This window comes from Gracilinanus agilis, chromosome 6, assembly GCF_016433145.1.
Source record: "Gracilinanus agilis isolate LMUSP501 chromosome 6, AgileGrace, whole genome shotgun sequence".
Classification (NCBI taxonomy): Eukaryota; Metazoa; Chordata; class Mammalia; order Didelphimorphia; family Didelphidae; genus Gracilinanus; species Gracilinanus agilis.
Genome location: NC_058135.1, coordinates 64,280,351 through 64,298,367, shown reverse-complemented (window position 1 = coordinate 64,298,367; position 18,017 = coordinate 64,280,351). Strand labels below are relative to the sequence as shown.

The following is an 18,017-nucleotide window of genomic DNA, read 5'->3' as shown; positions in this document are numbered from 1 at the left end:
TTGTCAAATGTACGGCTTTTATTTATACGGTTTACCAAGTACTTACTACATGACCTGGTATCATTAGTTTTGTTTTTCCTTTAATTGTCCCTCCAAATAGACTATCAGCTTCTTGGTGGTTTCTGTTTTTGTATTTATACTCGGCATTTAACACAATTCTTTACACACTAACTTATTTATTTTTTACATTTTAATAAGCATATTAATGTTTGTATATAAATAGTTGATACTAAAATGCTTACAGGAGCTGGAAATAAATACTTACTATCACATTTATGCTATTATTTTACCCTATATTGAAATGAAAACAAATTTCATCCTGGCTCCTCTCTGAATTATTTCACATGCTAAATTATTAATGTAATTTCAGTGTTGTGATATTCCATGCATGTGTATAAAATATAACAGGAATTATATCATCACATACTAATTTTATACACTTGTACAGAATATCATAACATCATAATAATTTAGACTTGCTAAATTTGAAATATGTAAAAATTCAGAGAGGCGTCAGGATGAAATTCATTTCATTTTCATTCAGGAAAAAAGACCTATGTAAAGAAAGCATATCTAATTTCAAGAGGTAAGGAGTTGGGGCAGCTGGATAGCTCAATGGATGGAAAACCAAGCCCAGAAATTGGAGATCCTGGAGTCAAATCTGGTCTCTGACCCTAGACAAGTCACTTCACCCCCATTGCCTAGCCCTTACCACTCTTCTTCTGCCTTAGAACCAATACATAGCATCAGTTCAAAGAAAAAAGGTAAGAGTTTGAAAGAAACAAAGAAGGAATCAAGAAGGCTGGTGGATAGAGAGTTGGTGTTTAAACTAGGAAGATCTGGGGACAAGACACAGATTGGATTGAAACTCTGTGGCCCCCAAACCTCTCCATGTCCCAAGAAGCTCTCAAAGACATTAAATTACAAAGCAAGGTCCAATCTGCAGTGGCAAAGGTGTTTCCTTATTCAGGAGTTCCCTATACCAATAAAAATAATCACATATTCTCCTCCCTTAGCTTAGCCAGTATGTACTTGGGCTACCATTTTAGATTGTAACCAGTACTTGGCTCCTTAAATGATTTTTAGCACAGCAACTAAAGAAACCATTGCTTTATGATCCTGCTACAGTGGACAAACTCAACTGGATTGGTTCTATCATCATCCCAGTGTTATTTAAAAAAAAAAACTTCTGCTTAGAATTAATACTAAGGAAGATGACTATTAAGAGCTAGGCAATTTGGGTTAAGTGACTTACCCAGGTTCACACAGCTAGAAAGTGTCTGAGGCCAAATTTGAAGCCAGTACTTGTGTCTCCAGGCTTAGCTCTATCCACTGAGCCAAAGAGCTACTGCCTCAATTCAATTCTTGAAACCAGTTTGCCATACACAGGCATTTCAGTATCAACAAGCTTTACTGTACTTGCCAAAATCAGCTCCCAGTCCCGGAGGAACCTTATTTATGATTTAGGAATTGGTACTACTGAGGATTGTTTTATAGGTGGTGAAAATGCATATATTTTAAGGGATCTTTTACAATTCACTTTTATTTTCTCTCCCCAACAGGCCTTCCTAGTGCTCCCTACACGACTCAGTCCCACCCTGCTGCAAAGATGCAGACATACAGACCTCTTTCCAAAAGTCTCTCTGACAATGGCACCGAAGCCTTTAAGGATGCCTCCTCCCCTCTGCCTCCTCCTCACATACCACCTCCAGTTCCACCACTTAGGCCCAGAGACAGGTCTTCCACTGAAAAGTAAGAAGTTCTCCAAAAGAGTGATATGGTCAGTTTTGTCGTGCCTTTGGCTTAGAATAAAGCTGGCTGGAACCCTGGGGCCCCAGATGAAGAATGCTGACCTTCCACACAGGGGTGTGGAAATTATATTAGTCAGTGTGCAAAACTGAATTTGTTGCATTATTGAACATCTAGAAAATTCTCCCAGAAGCTTGGATTACTTGGTGAGCTTAGTGAATTGTGACAATAAGTGTAGGAGTGAACAGAGCAATTTATTCTTGCTAATTCACCTTAGGTTTAGTTCTATTATTAACTCAAAGTAAGTATATGTTTCTATGAACAGGTGAGTATTGTTATGTTTGAAATTATCTCAAGAGACTGATTTGGGGTAAGAATATAAGTTTGTTGATTAATTCAGGCTTATTGGTTAGGCCAGCATCCTCACCGATAAAGTAATACAGGTCTACACGGTTATCTCTCAAAAGCCAGGGACCACCAGAGCTGGGTCAGGAAGCTTAAAAATTAGATTTTTAGGAACTTGTTATTCAGCTCCTCCCTCGACTATCCAAGGCATCTTTAATTGGTGATAGCTAATTAAGAGGTAGTCCAGCAACGTATCCATTTTACCCATATCATGGGGAAATACACAGGAAAAGAACCTTTGTCCCCTTCAAGTATTAAACAAATTCTATTAAAAAGGAAGACATTCCTTGGGATTTCCAAGGAAAAAGCTAAAGTAAAAAGTATGGTATCCGTATATCTGGATGGTATCTCTGACCTAGATCCCAGACACAGGAGTACACAGCAATTCTCCTAACATATAGGATTTAATACAGTATATGAAAAACTCTCACAGTGTTCCTCCCATTTGTATTTGACCTTTTAACATTCATGGTGGACAGGGAACTCCCATGGTCTGTGATGGGAGATCTGCCTCAATAAAAGGTCATTTGATTGAAAAATGGACTAAAGAAACTTGAAGAAAATAATTCTCCTCTTTGAAATTCACATGATGAATAAGAATAATAGAAATTTACCTCTTTGATACTGGGATAATAATTTTTTCAAGTTCCTTTGTTAGAGAGATGATGATCAGGACTAGACCTGTGGTTTTATTGGTATAGGAAATCCCTCTGCTAATGCAGGATGGTAGCTTCTCTGCTTTATCACTCTAATCTCAGGGCCTCATTCTTTTCTGATCACACACATTTTTTGATGATGGATCTTCTGTTTCTTCTTGTACTCAAGACATTGTTGGTAATATGCTAACTGAGGTAGGATTTAGAAAGACACAGAGGCAGAAAGAAAGACAGAAACAGAGACAGAGAGAGAGAGAAAGAGAGAGGGAAGGAGAGGGAGAAATGGAAAAAGAAACACTTTAATCCATGATCCAATCAGGATTGGGTACTTTTTATACTGGTATAGGTTGCAACTCTTCCATACTTCAGCCTTAATAGTTTTTATCAATATCTTTCTTGTGATATAAATAAAATGTATTATAAATGTATTATAAAAATTTTATTATTCATGTTTTTCAGATGACCAACTAGAGTTCAGTGTGGCTTTGCCCAGGGTCATCCAACCAGTAAATGAAATTCTGGTATAGCACTGTGCCTGAAATCAGAAAGACCTATGTTCAAATGTGACCTCAGATAACTTACTAGTTCTGTGACTCTGGACAAGTCACTTGACCTCTGTCTCTCTCAATTTCCTCAACTGTATCATGGGGATGATATCATGGGGATGATATCTGGCATATAGTAGACACTTAATAAATGCTTCCTTCCTCCCTTTCCTCCTTTTTTTTCCTTCCTTGCATTCTTTACCTAGTATAGTGTTTTTTCTTTTATATCAAACTAATTAAGGACCTCTTCCCTTTATTACTGAAAGTTTCAGATCATAGCTCTAGAGCAGACCTTCAGGTCTATCTTGTTCCACCCACACCCACTCCCCACATCTTCACCTTCATTTGGGGGTGACTGATAGAGGAACTGAGACCTAGAGCGGATAAGTGACTTGTCCCAAGGTCACACAGATAGGAAATATCAGGTGAAATTTGAACCAATGCTTAGGGCAAGGAAGAGAGTTTTAGATTGTACATCAGGAGAAGAAGGGCCTGATTTTTTTTTAACTCTTACTTTCTGTCATAGTATCAATAATAAGACAGAAGAGCAGCAAGCGCTAGGAAATAAGGGTTAAGTGACTTGCCCTGAACCACACATCTAGGAAGTGTCTGAGTCCAGATTTCAACCCAGCTCTTCTTTAAGTCTAGGGCTGGCATTCTATCCACTGTCCTACCTAGCTGTCCCCAATCCTAGTTTTTACATTTACTGTCTTTATGCCCATGGATGAGTGCCTTAAACTCTCAAGGTCTCAATTTCCTCTTTCCTAAAATGATAATCCTTGGATTCACCAGATTCTTTTGAGGAAATACTTAGAGACCATATCACTCTGTAGAAGTTGTTATTTTACCTTTGAAAGTGTCTTCATTGGTGCCAAGGATTTTGGTGGTCCCTAAGGTACTATGTTACAGTGACACATATTTGCCTCGGGTTTTTATGTCACCAGAGAATGACCTCAAATTTTACACAGCTTGTTTCTGCCTGGAGCAAAGTGGAACTTATGTACTTCTCACAGAAATGGAAGATCTGCAGATATAAAGCATCGGATGTAAATTAAACATAGTTTGTGCTTTAGTACTTGTCACTTCTCATCACAAGTTGGTACAGTAAGCTGACATCAATTTAGAGAGGCCAAGGACCTTCCTCTTTCAGATGGGTGCTCTTTCTAAACACAAACACAAAGAGAAAGGATTAGCTCTCTCCACAGGTCCCTAGGGGGCCTTCCACTACACTTGCTTCAGCAACCTCTGAGCCTAAGTTTTTGCTTCAGCAGTAGAAAATAAAAGTTAGAAAAGATACAGGAAATCGTTAACCCAAATAAAAACCTTTCCCCCCAAAAAAAAAAACTTTACTGTTCCTCTTGAAAGAAAACATCCATGTGGCATTTTCTGTCCATTTTTCACTCCACATAATGTTTCTGAGTCGTCGCTAACAGTAATTTCGAAACTAAATTCTATATCTTTGGTGACTAAATGGAATGTCTTCCTTTACACTGATCACAGGGAATTAATTTAATAGAGCCCTTTGGGGGTTTTTCTTCCTAGGCATGACTGGGATCCACCCGACAGAAAAGTAGACACACGAAAATTTCGTTCTGAACCAAGGAGTATCTTTGAATATGAACCTGGGAAGTCATCAATTCTTCAACATGAGAGGCCGGTAAGCATTCTGTATCACACTTTAATTTTGGCTTCCTAGGTGCAAAAGTGATTCTGGATTTTCAAGTCTTTTTTCATCTTTTGCCATGAAAATTATTCATCTTTCCATCATTTAGAAATCACCTCATTATCGCATATAGTTATTTGAACAGCTTGTCTTAATTACACTCGAATGGGACAGCTCTTCATTTGCCACATGTTTATAGAGCTTTCATCAGGGTTGTGCCAGCTAGATTTGTGTATTAATAAGGAGATCATAAAATGCAAGTTTTCTCCTCTTACTAGTTATTTGGGAAAAGAGACAGCCTGAAAGTGTGTATATGTATGCAGGTACACATATATGCATACATACACAGATGCACAAGTATGAACTGTGTCTCCGAATTGAAGAAGTTGACAGCTTGTACACTAATGCCTCCCTGGTTGTGTCTATATGACATACTATTTTAAGAAGAGGATATAACAGTGCTGATGAGGGGCCTGCACTATAAACTTAAGCTTGCACACATTGGATTTAGAGATAGATCGGCAAAAAAGGTTAGTGGAGATCTGGCCACCTTTATGTTTGCTAAAACTGAATAATTTGTTTGGACCATTTTTTCACTTCTGCTGGAAAGAGAATCTATTAGCTTTGCAAAATAAAGAAATTTCCATTAAAAATATGAATCACTCAAACTGAACTAATTATGGCTCTAATAATATATGTGGATATGCTGTACTGAAAAAAATAGCATTAACATCAGGATTCTTTCATTATCCTGATGTGATGGAAATCGGACTAATGCTTCCTTCAGATTAACCATTGATTGAAAGTTTTACTCTCTATATATTTTTGGTAAACTGGGTGGAGTAGTGCTGAGCTGGTCTTACAATCAGGCAGAATGGGTAGCTATGTCTGTCATAAGAAATCAAATGGCATAAGGGAAGGTCCTTCCCTCAAGGGATCTCTAAGTGGAACTGCCAAGGAGCCCCCACATCACTCCTTTCTTTGTTTCTATTCTTCACTCCCTTTAGAATTTCCTCCCATCCACAATTACTCTTGGACTTCCTTTTCTTTAAAGTGACATCCACTTATCACCTTCCCTAAGAGCCACATCTTTCTATTCAGTGGTTCAGAGAAAGCCCTTCCCCCTCAGGTAGCACTTCTCACTTTAATTCTTTTCTTGTCATTATAATTCACTTCTCATTTAACAGTGCATCTTAGTTCTTGCTGATGTCTTATCCCCTGGATATTTCCTGAGGATGAGCTTGTTTTCTACACCCAGGTTTTCTTTCCCAGTGCTAGCATAGCACTTCTCACAGAAGCACATAGTGCTCAGAAAGAACTCTAATACTAAATATAACATGCACCAAATGAGGCGTTAATATTAACAAGGAGATCTGGTTTTCCCATTTTCTGAAAGATTTAGAGTGTAGAAACAGTAATAGAATTTTCTTCATAATTTTTGAAAAATGCTATTTGCCAATTCTTAGGAGACCATCATCAAAGGGTCCCTGCTAATAACTCTTGATATATGAAGAACTTTAAACTTAGCAGAATAACTAGTGCTACTCATATATTATTCAACACAAATACTAACAAAAAAATAACAGCAATGTAATGCTTTCTTTCAAATCCTATTTCTTTACAGAAAGAAAGGGACATTTTTATTAGTCTTTTATAAGGAAAATAGAACAAAGAATTTTAAATGATATGTAATAGCAATAATAAAAGCTAAGATTTATATCGTTTAAATGGATTACATGGTAAATATCATTTAAACATAGTTTAAACACAATAGCATTTCTATGATTTATAAAACACTTTATAAATATTACTTAATTTTATTCTTAAAACAACCCTTGGAGGGAGGTGCTATTGTTAATTCCCTTTTCCGGAAACACAGAGGTAAAGTGACTTGTCTAGAACCAATAGCCAGTAAGTGTCTTGAGCAGAATTTGAACTCTGGTTTTCCTGACTCCAAGTCCAGCTTTATCTGCCATATTACTTAGCTCCTTTTGACTGATTTATGAACACACACTACCGCAGATCTTACATGGAAGCCTTGCATGTGAACCAGTTCCTTTCTACACACTGAATAATTATGCAATTATAGCAACTATATTAATAATAAAATAATAACTTCAATACTAATAGAACATTCCTAAATAGCTACATCTATATGCATTTTCCTGTCAGTAATTTAGCTTTATCAGCTTATAAGGTATATACATATCTGCTTATATGTACCTTTATGTACACATATGTGTGTATAATTATTTATGTGTATAGGTACACACATATATGACAAACCAGCATCCTGAACGGATTGGATACCGCAGCTACCGAGACCTTTATTCCACTGACTGTAAGAGTTTAGTGTGTAATGTTTGTAAAATGTACAAAAATAATATTATTCCTCAGTCATCATAATAGCAAAATGACTTAGTGCCACTTGTTTGACTTCATAAAAGCCAGGAGGAACAAGAACTCAACAACCAGTTCCCATTCTGTTTTTAACTTAGGAGTTTGCTGTATTGGGAAATGGCCCAACATTTATTTTCTAAGCAGGAAAGAGCTGGTTAGGAAAGGAAATTATTAGCATTGCAAAGAAGTGGGAGGGAAGAGGATTTAAAATTATTTTTGCTTGTTGGTTTGGTGCAAATTTAGAAATGTAGAAAATAAGGGTCTGGTATTTAATCTTTGAAGCCCTAGAAATTTTGTTAAGCTGACATCAGCTCTAAGTCAGTACTGTGTTTCCATCCTGTGATATTCAATTCCACAAAGGAGCACCTGAACCCATCTTCTGCCAAAGTGTACTTTGAGAGCATTCACAAAAACCTCCTATCCTATTTAGAAGAGATGCATTTGATCCTGTCTTGTGGAGGAGCTACCCAAAGCAATGAGTCACAAGGCTATTTCAGTATCTAAGTATGTTCTCGGAGAATCCAGCTAAGATGCAGGGTTTGCTTCATGCCTCGATAATGTAGAAATGAGAGTTTTGTTTTCTTTTCCTACTAGGTATAACGTGCAGCCTCATTCATTGTTTTGGAAGAAGGGATTATGAATAAATGTTTGGTAAAGTGAACAGTGATATTGTGGAGAATGGCAATGACAGCATTGTGGAAGCAGAATTAAAAAGACTTCTAAAAATTTAGTGACAATGTTAAGATGTTCATCAGTGAAGAGTGGCATTTAAATGACAGTATAGGGGGGCATGGTGACTCCCCTGCTACTAAGAGGGCTGAGGCTGGTAGATTGCTTGAATTTGGGAGTTGTAAACTAAAGGGAGCTTAAATGTTTCCATGTTGGCATTGATAGAATAAACGGTCCAGAGCTGTGATATACCAGGCTGTCTATGGTGAGGCAACTGGCCCAGGCTGGAAACCAAGCTTTAACTCCCATGCTGAACAGTATGGGATGAGGACCAAGAATAGCCCCAGCACTTCCAACTTGGGAGAAATTAGAAATCCCAATCTTTTTTTTTAAACCCTCACCTTCCATCTTGGAGTCAATAGTGTGTATTGGCTCCAAGGCAGAAGAGTGGTAAGGGTAGGCAATGTGGGTCAAGTGACTTGCCCAGGGTCACATAGCTAGGAAGTATCTGTGGTCAAATTTGAACCTAGGAGCTCCCATCTCTAGGCCTGGCTCCCAATCTGTTAAAAAATTACAATGTGGAAAATTCAAGATGTTAGTCCAGTTAACGACGTATAGAGCCTCCCAGATTGCTAACTGAAAAGAATAAGAGAATCAGCTTCCTGTAAAGTTTATAGCCCAAGTATATCAAGGCTCAGGTACTGTGATGGTAACCCCTAGATGTTCTTTAATACCAAGGGGAGATTGAAAAACAAGAGAAATGAACTACTTGTCTGCTCTCAATTGGAGGATATTAAAACCAGTAAAAATGTCTATAAACACAAACCTGCCTTAGGGAATGAGATATGCTAGTCAATAAACACTACAACATTTGTAGAACAAGTCAAAAGAAAATGAGTGCCTCTGAAATATTGATTTAAAGAATGGGTATCTCCTTTGGGATATATAATCAAGATCCTTTAATTCTGCCAGAGGAGACAATGTACTTCTGATGTTTCACCTGAGATCATCAGGGAGCTTTGCTGGTCTTCAAATGATAGACCCAAAAGGGTAAAGAAGGAGTTAAAAGGAGACGCAGCTTTGTCTTTGCCCTTTTCCTGCCTTCCTGCCCTTTGAAGGCAATGACATGAAAGTCCTAATCTTTGGAGGAGGTGGTTCTCAGTAAATTAGTGCTCTCTGCAGTGAATTGTATGCTCTAACCCAGGGCATCCTTTCTCTTGCTTCTCCATTGGGTCTCTGGGCACTGGCATACTTCCAAACCAAAAGGGCCTGGAGTCACATGGAGAGGGCTGACTTAAGTGAGAGGTTTGGTCTATTATTCATCTTTGCATGACTGAGATGAAAATCAACTCTGCCCAGAGCCTAACCAATCAGAGTATGGATGGCCACTTAACATTGTACCTCTATGGCTACACCAAACATTCAACTGCCTCGTGTTTGGGATAATCCATTGCCTGGGCTGCAACAAAGTTATCCTCTGGTTCTGATACATGTGGATGCTTGTTATGCAATAAAGGCACAGTCCAAAATACACACGTTCAATTATAGTCTGCAGTTAAATGTACATCCCTTCAAACTGTACACTCTTTCATGTTCTGCATATCTCTGTCTTCCTCCATTCATCTGGGTGATCATTAACAATGCTGCTCTTCAACTGCATCAAATACTTCTTTTCCTGAATATAGTAATCCAGCTTTCCTCAAACAGATCTCTGATAATCTAGGCTCATCTCTTTTTCTTTAGCTTCTGTGATGTTGTCCTGCTGCCCATATTCATTTGTTATATTTGCTGCCCTCTGCTGCCAGGATAAAAAAAAAGAACCATGAAAGCTTGTATGTCTCTTCCCTTTATCTTCACATAGTACTTTACCCTAACACAAAGAGCCATAAAATAATGAATGCAAAATGGAACGTTAGGAGACAGGAGCTAAAGCAATTTTCCCATGACTTTTCCTCCAATATAAGTTTATGATAACAATTCTTCTCTACTAAGATTGATCATGGGTCCTCCAAAGGCTTGGGAGTGGAATACAAATTAAGGCAGGTCCTACTAGGTTGGAAAGGCTTTGAGGAAAAGTGATGAACTGGGTTTATTCCCTGAAGTTCTGTTCTTGTTACTCTTCCTTTTTTCATCTCCCATTTCCTCTTCTCAACTTTTCCTCCTCTCCTTTCTCCTCTTTTGTCTTGTCTTCCCCTTCCTCCTCCCCTTTCCTGTCCTTTCCTATTTTTCTTCCTCTTCTTTCCTTTCCTCCTTTCTTCCTGCATGTCTTCCTTCTGTCCTTTCCATTTTCCTCTCCTCTACTTTCTTCCTCCTCTCTTTCCTTCTTCCCCTCTCTTCCCTTCTTCCCCTCTCCCGTCTTTTCCTGTCCTCTTATCCTTCCTTCTCCTCTCCTTCGTCTTTCCTCCTTTTCTTCCTATCCTTTCCTTCTTTCTCTCCTCTCCTCCTCTCCCTTACCTTCCCTCCTTCCTCTCCATTTTTCTCCTATTGCTCCATAAAGTGATCTCACCTTCTCTCAGATCTTCATTAATCATCTCATTGTACATAACACTCAATTCTTCATCTCTTCCTCTAATCTCTACCCAAATGTCACATTCTCATTTCTAATTGCCTGTTTGAGTCTTGTTCTCATCTCAGATTTAGTATGTCCAAAATTATATTTTAAAATCTTATCACCAAAACTATCCCTTCTGCTAGCTTTTCTAATTCTACAGATGGCACCACAGTTCTTCCCATTAACCTGGGTTCACAACTTCAAAGTAATTTTTTTTCCTCTTTGTCTGCCCTACATCCACTGTTACCAAATTAACTTCTATTCAACCTCTTTAGTATTTACTGCTAGTTCCCTTTCTTTCCATTCTCACTGCAACAACCTGATTCGGACCTTAATTACCTCTCACAAGGACCATGGTAATAGCCTTCTAAATGGTCTTTCTGTGCCCCTTCCTCCAGTCCATCCTTCTCTCTGCTGCCCCTACATTCTTCCTAATGCATTGCTCTGATCACATACTTCTCAATTCAAAAATCTTCAGTGATTCGTAGCCTATTCAATGAAGTCAGGTATTTTTATGGGCATTCCTAAATCTCCATAGTCTAGCCATTTGCCTTTTTACCCTTATACATGCCGGATGTCTCAGTGAAACTTATTCCCACTATTCTTTTCCTGCCTTCCCCCATCTGCATACTTTGGTCATTCTGCATCCCCTCTCTCCATCTCTGGAATGGGTTATCCCTAATTTTTATGTGTAGAAAATCCTAGAAGGTCCAATTCAAATGACACTGCCTTTTTGAAGGCTCTCACTTCCACCCATTTGTAAAATTCAAATGATGACTCCTTTTACAAATGTAGCATTGTGCTTGACATGAACCTTTCTTTGTACTTACCACATTCATTCTTGAATTATACTTATTTGAGCATGTCATATCTCCCAGTTATGTTGCTAGCTCCTGTAGGGCACCGGTTATGTCTTATTTCATTATTCCATGCCTCAAAAAGTAGGTACTCCATCAATGTTGGTTTCATTGAGTAAAGTATTTATGAAATATTATATTAGTACAAAAAAAGGGCAAGAATCATTGAGCTGCAAGGGCCCAGAGAGGCCATCTGTCTTTTCCTTATTTAGTTCTTATGTGTTTCAGTGCTTGTCTCACCATCTGCAATTTCCATGTTCCTTATATCTTTGATAAAATATTGAAATAATGTAGCAGCCAGAAAGCTGCTTTGATTTATGAAAATAGATAAAGAGTATATGGCATCAACAATAAAATAATCGGAAATGGAGCAACTGAGAAAAAATAAACCCTACAACTTTTGATAACCGGTAGTGAAGTTGTAGTTGTTCTTTAACCATCCAAAGGCTCTTAGTTTTACAAAACGAGGCATCACTTATCCCAGCATTGAAACAGTCACTCCAAGAGAAGGAAATCTCCAAGATCTTCAAAAGACTAGAAGTGAGATTTTTTAGCAATGACTCAGAGAGCCATTTAATTGCCTTTCTAGACTACAGCATTGACCATAAAAGACTCATTTTGCTCTTGGGATTACTATTTGTGCTTCTAGACATTTAAGGACCTAGGACTTGCTTAAAACATTTGATAGGGGTTTTTATACTTTGTTTATCCTAAAAGACTACACAGCCCTGATATCAGAGTCCCTTATAGTGAGTCAGAAAAAGATAATTCTCAAAGAACTCATCAATGCCCTTTGACATAACATCTTAAGCACCCAATTTAACTTCGTTTTCTCCTATATAAATCCATTCAGTCAACTACCTTGAATTCAAAAGCTTTGAAAAAGGTATATTAGAGGACATTATAACTCCCCAAAGAGAAGCAGTTTGTGTTTTCTCAATGCCTTTTGTCCTCAAGTCCATTTTTCTCTCCCATTCTTTGGGTAATATTTGTAATATTTAGTAGCTACTTATAAGAAGCAAATCAATTAGAAAACATTGGCATTATCCATTAGCATCCACTGGAGTATTCAACGAAATTATAATAATTAGAGACTATTCAAATGTTAAAAGCTAGAAGAAAATTTAGAGATTATCGAGCCCAATGTGCTCATTTTACCTAGGAAGAAATTTAGATTGAGAAAAAACAAGTTAACTGGGTAAGATTAAAAAAGCGAACAAGAAGAGACTAAAATTAGGTTTCCTAATTCTTAGGTCAATGGTCTTTCCACTAAGTAGGAGAGAACTTTAAATACAAAAATACAAATATATATATTTTAATACATATATATTGTTGTAGGTGTGTAGTTATGTGTATATGCACACACACACATTTTGTTGTTTTTTAGTTCTTTTTTTAGACTCATCTGTGGTTTTTAGACTCATTTGTGGTTTTCTTGGCAAAGATACTAGAGTGGCTTGCCATCTCCTTCTCCAGTTCCTTTTACAGATGAGGAAACTGAGGCAAGCAGCGTCAAGTGGTTTGTCCAAGGTCACACGTGCATGTGTGTATATATATGTAAATACATATATATGTATAAATGTATATATACACAAAGATAATGACTTCAGCAAAAATGTACAATATAAACATTAGTTCTGACTATGAATAAATAATGCATTTCTTGTAATATTGCTTTGTGTTTCTAGGTGGTAAAAGAATGAATTTCTTTCTTCTGAAAGAAGACAGTATGTGGAGAGCAAACCCCGTGCTCAAATCTTGTGCCATTTTTATTGCCCACTTTGACTCCTTCCTACACAGACCAAAGAGAGAATGACTAAACCATCTCTCGCACAACCTTAGAGCTGCACAAACTCTATCTGCACCCTTCACAGTAATTGCTCAGTATGCACCAAGATTTAGGTTATTAATGGTGATATTATACATTGTTGGGCTGGGATAGGTACAGAGTCTTAATCTACTCAAAAATAAAAGATTACTCTAAGACTTCAGATTGCTGTTTTATTGATATTTGGATCCTAAGTGTGGGCCATGTGCCCCTTAGGTCAAAATCTCATTCTGCGTCTTTTTCTTCCACCTTTTCATAAATATTAGGCCTCGTTAATCAAACACAAAGAGGGAAGGAGTGCCAAGGAGTCTTTCAGAAAGGGAATCATAGTCATACAGATCACATTCTTTTTTTTCCCTCTTCATCACCGCATTCTAATTAAGGAGAGACAGATGGTATAGCAGAACAAGGAATCCATTTGGGATTTGGTTTACACCTAGTTTATGCCTCCTGTTAACCCATGGAACCTCCCTGAGTTTTGTTCATCTTCTCTGGGACAGATAGTCCTAAAGAGGAAAGGAGAGAAATCTCAGCGACCTCCTAAGTAATAGATTTAAGTAGCTCTCCTGGGTCCTTCATCTGGTGATACACTGAATCTAGATTTCTTAGCAGAAGATCTACCCTGTCTCTAAGACATCTGGGCACACCCTTGCACCCTCCGTAGTCAGTGAGGTTCAATGATTAAGAGAAAGAATGAATGAAATCCATAAGTACCATTACTATGCTGTTAGGTTGCAACTATTCTATTATGTTAAAATGCCTAAAAGTTCAGGAGAGAAATGATAATGCTTCATTCTCAGAGGAAAAAAAAACCCTCAAAATAATGAGAGGGAAAAAATGTTCTGTGATGATCTTCTTGGGCCACCAAGCCCCATCACGATCACTTGTTTTCCTTTATTCCTTCCCTGCTCTCTCCCCTCATTGTGACTTGTGGTGTGTGCCTGTATGGATGTTTTTGGTGTCACACAGCATTTCCATCACTTGGCTCAGTTTGCCTTTTCCTTCCCTTTTCCTTCATATCTGCTCCAGACTGATCGCATAAATCCAGATGACATAGATTTAGAAAATGAACCCTGGTATAAATTCTTTTCAGAACTGGAGTTTGGACGCCCGGTAAGTGAGGCTAGCAAATTAACATATGAACATTAGGAAAATGTCCTTCGGAATGATAAACACAAAAGTGCCAATATAGAATTGGGTAGATGCCAATTGTGGATTCTCCTCCCTCTCACAAAGACTTGTGTTTTATTGCCAAGTGCAAGATCACTTTCTATGTGATTTGACTTAACTGCCAGATTATTCTTAAATTTCTTACAAATAATTGAACTATATCTAGTTTGAAACTTAGTTCAGAATTTTGAGATCACGTCTCTCCATTAAGCATTTATAACAAGTTATTTACATGCCATTTTGATCTACTTATATAAAATGGAAAATATATGTGCTATTTCCCATTACATTCAGGGCGAGACTACTTGCAGAAAACATTTGCCTAGTGACCTGTCAGATAATCTTCCCAGTTTACACATTTTTAGCAACTACAGGAAGAGAGAAAAGGAAGTGTAATGTACTCGTGTCTTTCTCGCATCCTAATGATATTATATGGGATGTCTTAGGATTGAAGCTACTAAGTGGATAGAACAAGTCAGGAAGATATCAGTTTGAACCCTGCCTCTGATATTTCAAAAAAAATCCTTACCTTCCATCTTAGAATCAGTACTGTGTATTGGTTCTAAGGCAGAAGAGTGGTAAGGGCTAGCAATGGGGGTTAAGTCACTTGTCCAGGGTCATATAGCTAGGAAGTATCTGAGGCCAGATTAGAACTCAAGACCTCTTATCTCTGGGCCTGACTCTCAATCCACTGAGTTCCTAGCTGCCTCTCCCCTCCAATACTTATTAAACTATACAATGCAGGGCAGATTACTTAATCTCTCTCAACCTCACATTCCTTATCTATAAAGTGGAAAGAGCATTGACTCGCCTTTCAGGGTGGTTGTAGAGATAAATGAGATATGTTAACTACTTTGCAAATACTTAAAACACGTCATAAATATCATCATCATCATCAATATCATCTCTGAGTTTTAGTCCTGGAAGGAGGCTCTTGTGATCACAAAGCTATGAGGAAAGTGGTGGTTTAGGGGTTAGAAAACTCATTTAAAATCAGCTCTACATGGCTGAAGTTAGCTTAACACCTTTTTCACTCTAGTTTTTTTATGTTAGTTTATTGCTAATAAAACTTTAAAAAATAAAATGAAATTAAATCAGCTCTAACATAGAGGTATGGGAAAGTTACCTCGGCTGTGAGAAAGGGATGAGAAGAATTCTCTCACCATCAGTTTCCCAGTTGTGGTGAGGAAAGAACCAGCATCCATGGGAGTTTGCCCAGCCTGTGTTGGGGACCTTGTCAAGCCAAGTCCTATCTCTGGAATAGACTGCAGCTTCATTCAGAGAACACTTTTGAGAAATGAAAAGCCATCATATGAAATGTATCAGATAGACTTTCTAAATGTACCCTCAGCATCCTTTTAAAAGGATAACCTTCACATTCATGGCTCTTCTATATATTAGACCCAAGATTGTAAAGTCTGTGTGTTGGATTCCAAGTAGATATTATGGTGTTTGGCTAATTTAAACCAAAGAGGACATCTACAATTAGCACCAATGTAGTTTCCTTTTTTATATAAGTAGATCAAAATTTAATATAAATGAATGCTATTTCCTCATACATTTCTATTTTAAATGCTTAATTTTTCATAGGATTTTTCCACTTTACATATTGGCATCAAATTAATTAAAGAGAGAAAAAAATTGTTTCTCCTCTTGTTTTGTGTTGCATTGAGTTGTAACTAATGAATCAATTGATAAAATTAGGCAGACGTATGTCCTGAGACTAAAATCTCAGCATTTTTGTATAGTAATTTTCTATCCTAAGTGGAAACTCACCAGCATGTAATGCACGCCTTTTCTTCTAATATATTTTTCTTAAATATGCTTTGAATTCCTCTCTTGGCAAACATTTGAAATGCTAACATTGATCTGATGAGTTGAGTGAACTGTTTTTTACTAAGCAAATCACTAACATTTTTGTCATGTGCTTGAAAATGTTTACCAGAATTCCACTCTTCCTTTCAGCCTATCTCCATTTGGCTACATTCATATCACTCTTTGTATGTATCTGATGCTCTCCACACGGTTTCTAACTATGTCACCTTTTCCCCATGTTCATTCCTTGCTGCCATTGATTCTCCTCCATTCCATCTCTACACTTCTGCTTATGTGGTGCATCCACTCCCAGCCTCCTAAAAAGGCTCTGGATTATGGTCAGGACCATTCTTCTGATGTTTCCAAAGAGGTAAATGAATCATTCTTTCTTCTTCAGAATATGATCTTACAGAATGCTCTGTGATTCTGCACATCCCTGTTCCACAGACCATCATTTAGTAGGTTTCCTACCATTTCTAAATGGGAAGTTTTAAATCATTGCCTTATGCCCTGCAATATTATTGTCAAGAGAGTCCATTATCTGAGGGAGAGGGACGATAGATCCAAAGGGTTTTATTGGCCAAGAGTGTTCATTGATACTGTGATGTGGCACACAAGAAAATGTAATAACATCCTATTATAGTGCATAGTTTTCAGTTCAAAGGATGTTGTAGTCCTGTTGTAGTCTCCCATAGTCGGGTGATACCTGGAGTATTGTACTAGGAGCACTCTCTTTTAAGAAGGACATTAATAAACTTTAGTGAATTGAAAAGATGGCAACCAGTATGAGAAGAAGTCTGAAAACTACATCACAGAAGGATAGGTAGAAGGAACTAGTAAGCCTTGGTACATAGAAGAGAATACTTGGAGAAGGAAGAGTGAAAATAGCTATCTTTAAGAATGAAAAGGGATTCTCTTTCTTTTTCAGTAAAAAAAGGGGACTGAGCTAAGGTGGTTATATCAGTGAGTGAGAAAATGAGAATAACACCAAAGTTATGAGCCTGGAAAACTGGGAGAAGAGTGGTGTTTTCTAAAGAAAGATACAAGGCTTGTAGGAAAAAATGGATTTTTAGGGAAATTTTTGGTTTAGACATGAGGTTAAGCTATCTACTGGCTATCTAGTTTTTATTGTTACAAAGGCAATTAGTAAGGTAGGACAAAAGCTAAGGAGGGAGATTGAGGCTGGGTATATAAATCTGTGAGCAATCTGTACAATCTGGATAATTTTAAATCAAGGAGAGTTGACAAGGCTGTAAAGACAGAAGAAAATAGGACATAGGAAAGAGCATTAGAGGAGAGTTCACAATTAAGGAATGTGATATGGTTGGCAAGCCAACAAAGGAGAGTGAGAAGGAGCTATAAAATGTGTAGGAGAAAAACCAGAAGAGGGGAGTCTAAAAGCCCAGGGAGGAGAGTGTAGTCAACAGTGTTATGGAGCAGGTAGGTCAAGAAGGCTGGGGACTGAGGGAAAAAAAATTATCAGATTTTTCAGTTTCAAAAAGAGTATTGATAAATTCAAAAAGAGCAGTTAAATTTCAGTCATGAGGTCAGAAAGCAGATTCCACATGATTTTGGAAGGGAATCAGAAGAAGTAGGAGCAACAAGAATAGACAGTTTTTATTTTTAAGGCCATTGGTGAAAAGACAAAAGAAAGAAACAGGGCAATAACTAGTGTGGATGGTAGGATCTAGTGAAGGATTTTGAATGAT

The 18,017-nt window shown here is 37.6% G+C and overlaps 1 protein-coding gene across 10 annotated transcripts in view; it reads left to right on the top strand.

Annotated features, from left to right (window-relative positions):
• The window catches only part of SORBS2 (sorbin and SH3 domain containing 2), a 120,799-nt gene that overhangs the window by 39,948 nt on the left and 62,834 nt on the right, over positions 1-18,017 (top strand). For 8 of the 10 annotated variants that reach the window (XM_044681159.1, XM_044681158.1, XM_044681157.1 and 5 more), the window contains 2 exons: positions 1,563-1,752; positions 4,898-5,012. In XM_044681159.1, coding sequence (XP_044537094.1) covers positions 1,563-1,752; positions 4,898-5,012 — 305 coding nt within the window. Of the gene's footprint in view, positions 1-1,562; positions 1,753-4,897; positions 5,013-16,621; positions 16,679-18,017 lie in introns of all 10 variants that reach the window. The other 2 variants (XM_044681154.1, XM_044681160.1) reach the window with 1 other exon arrangement.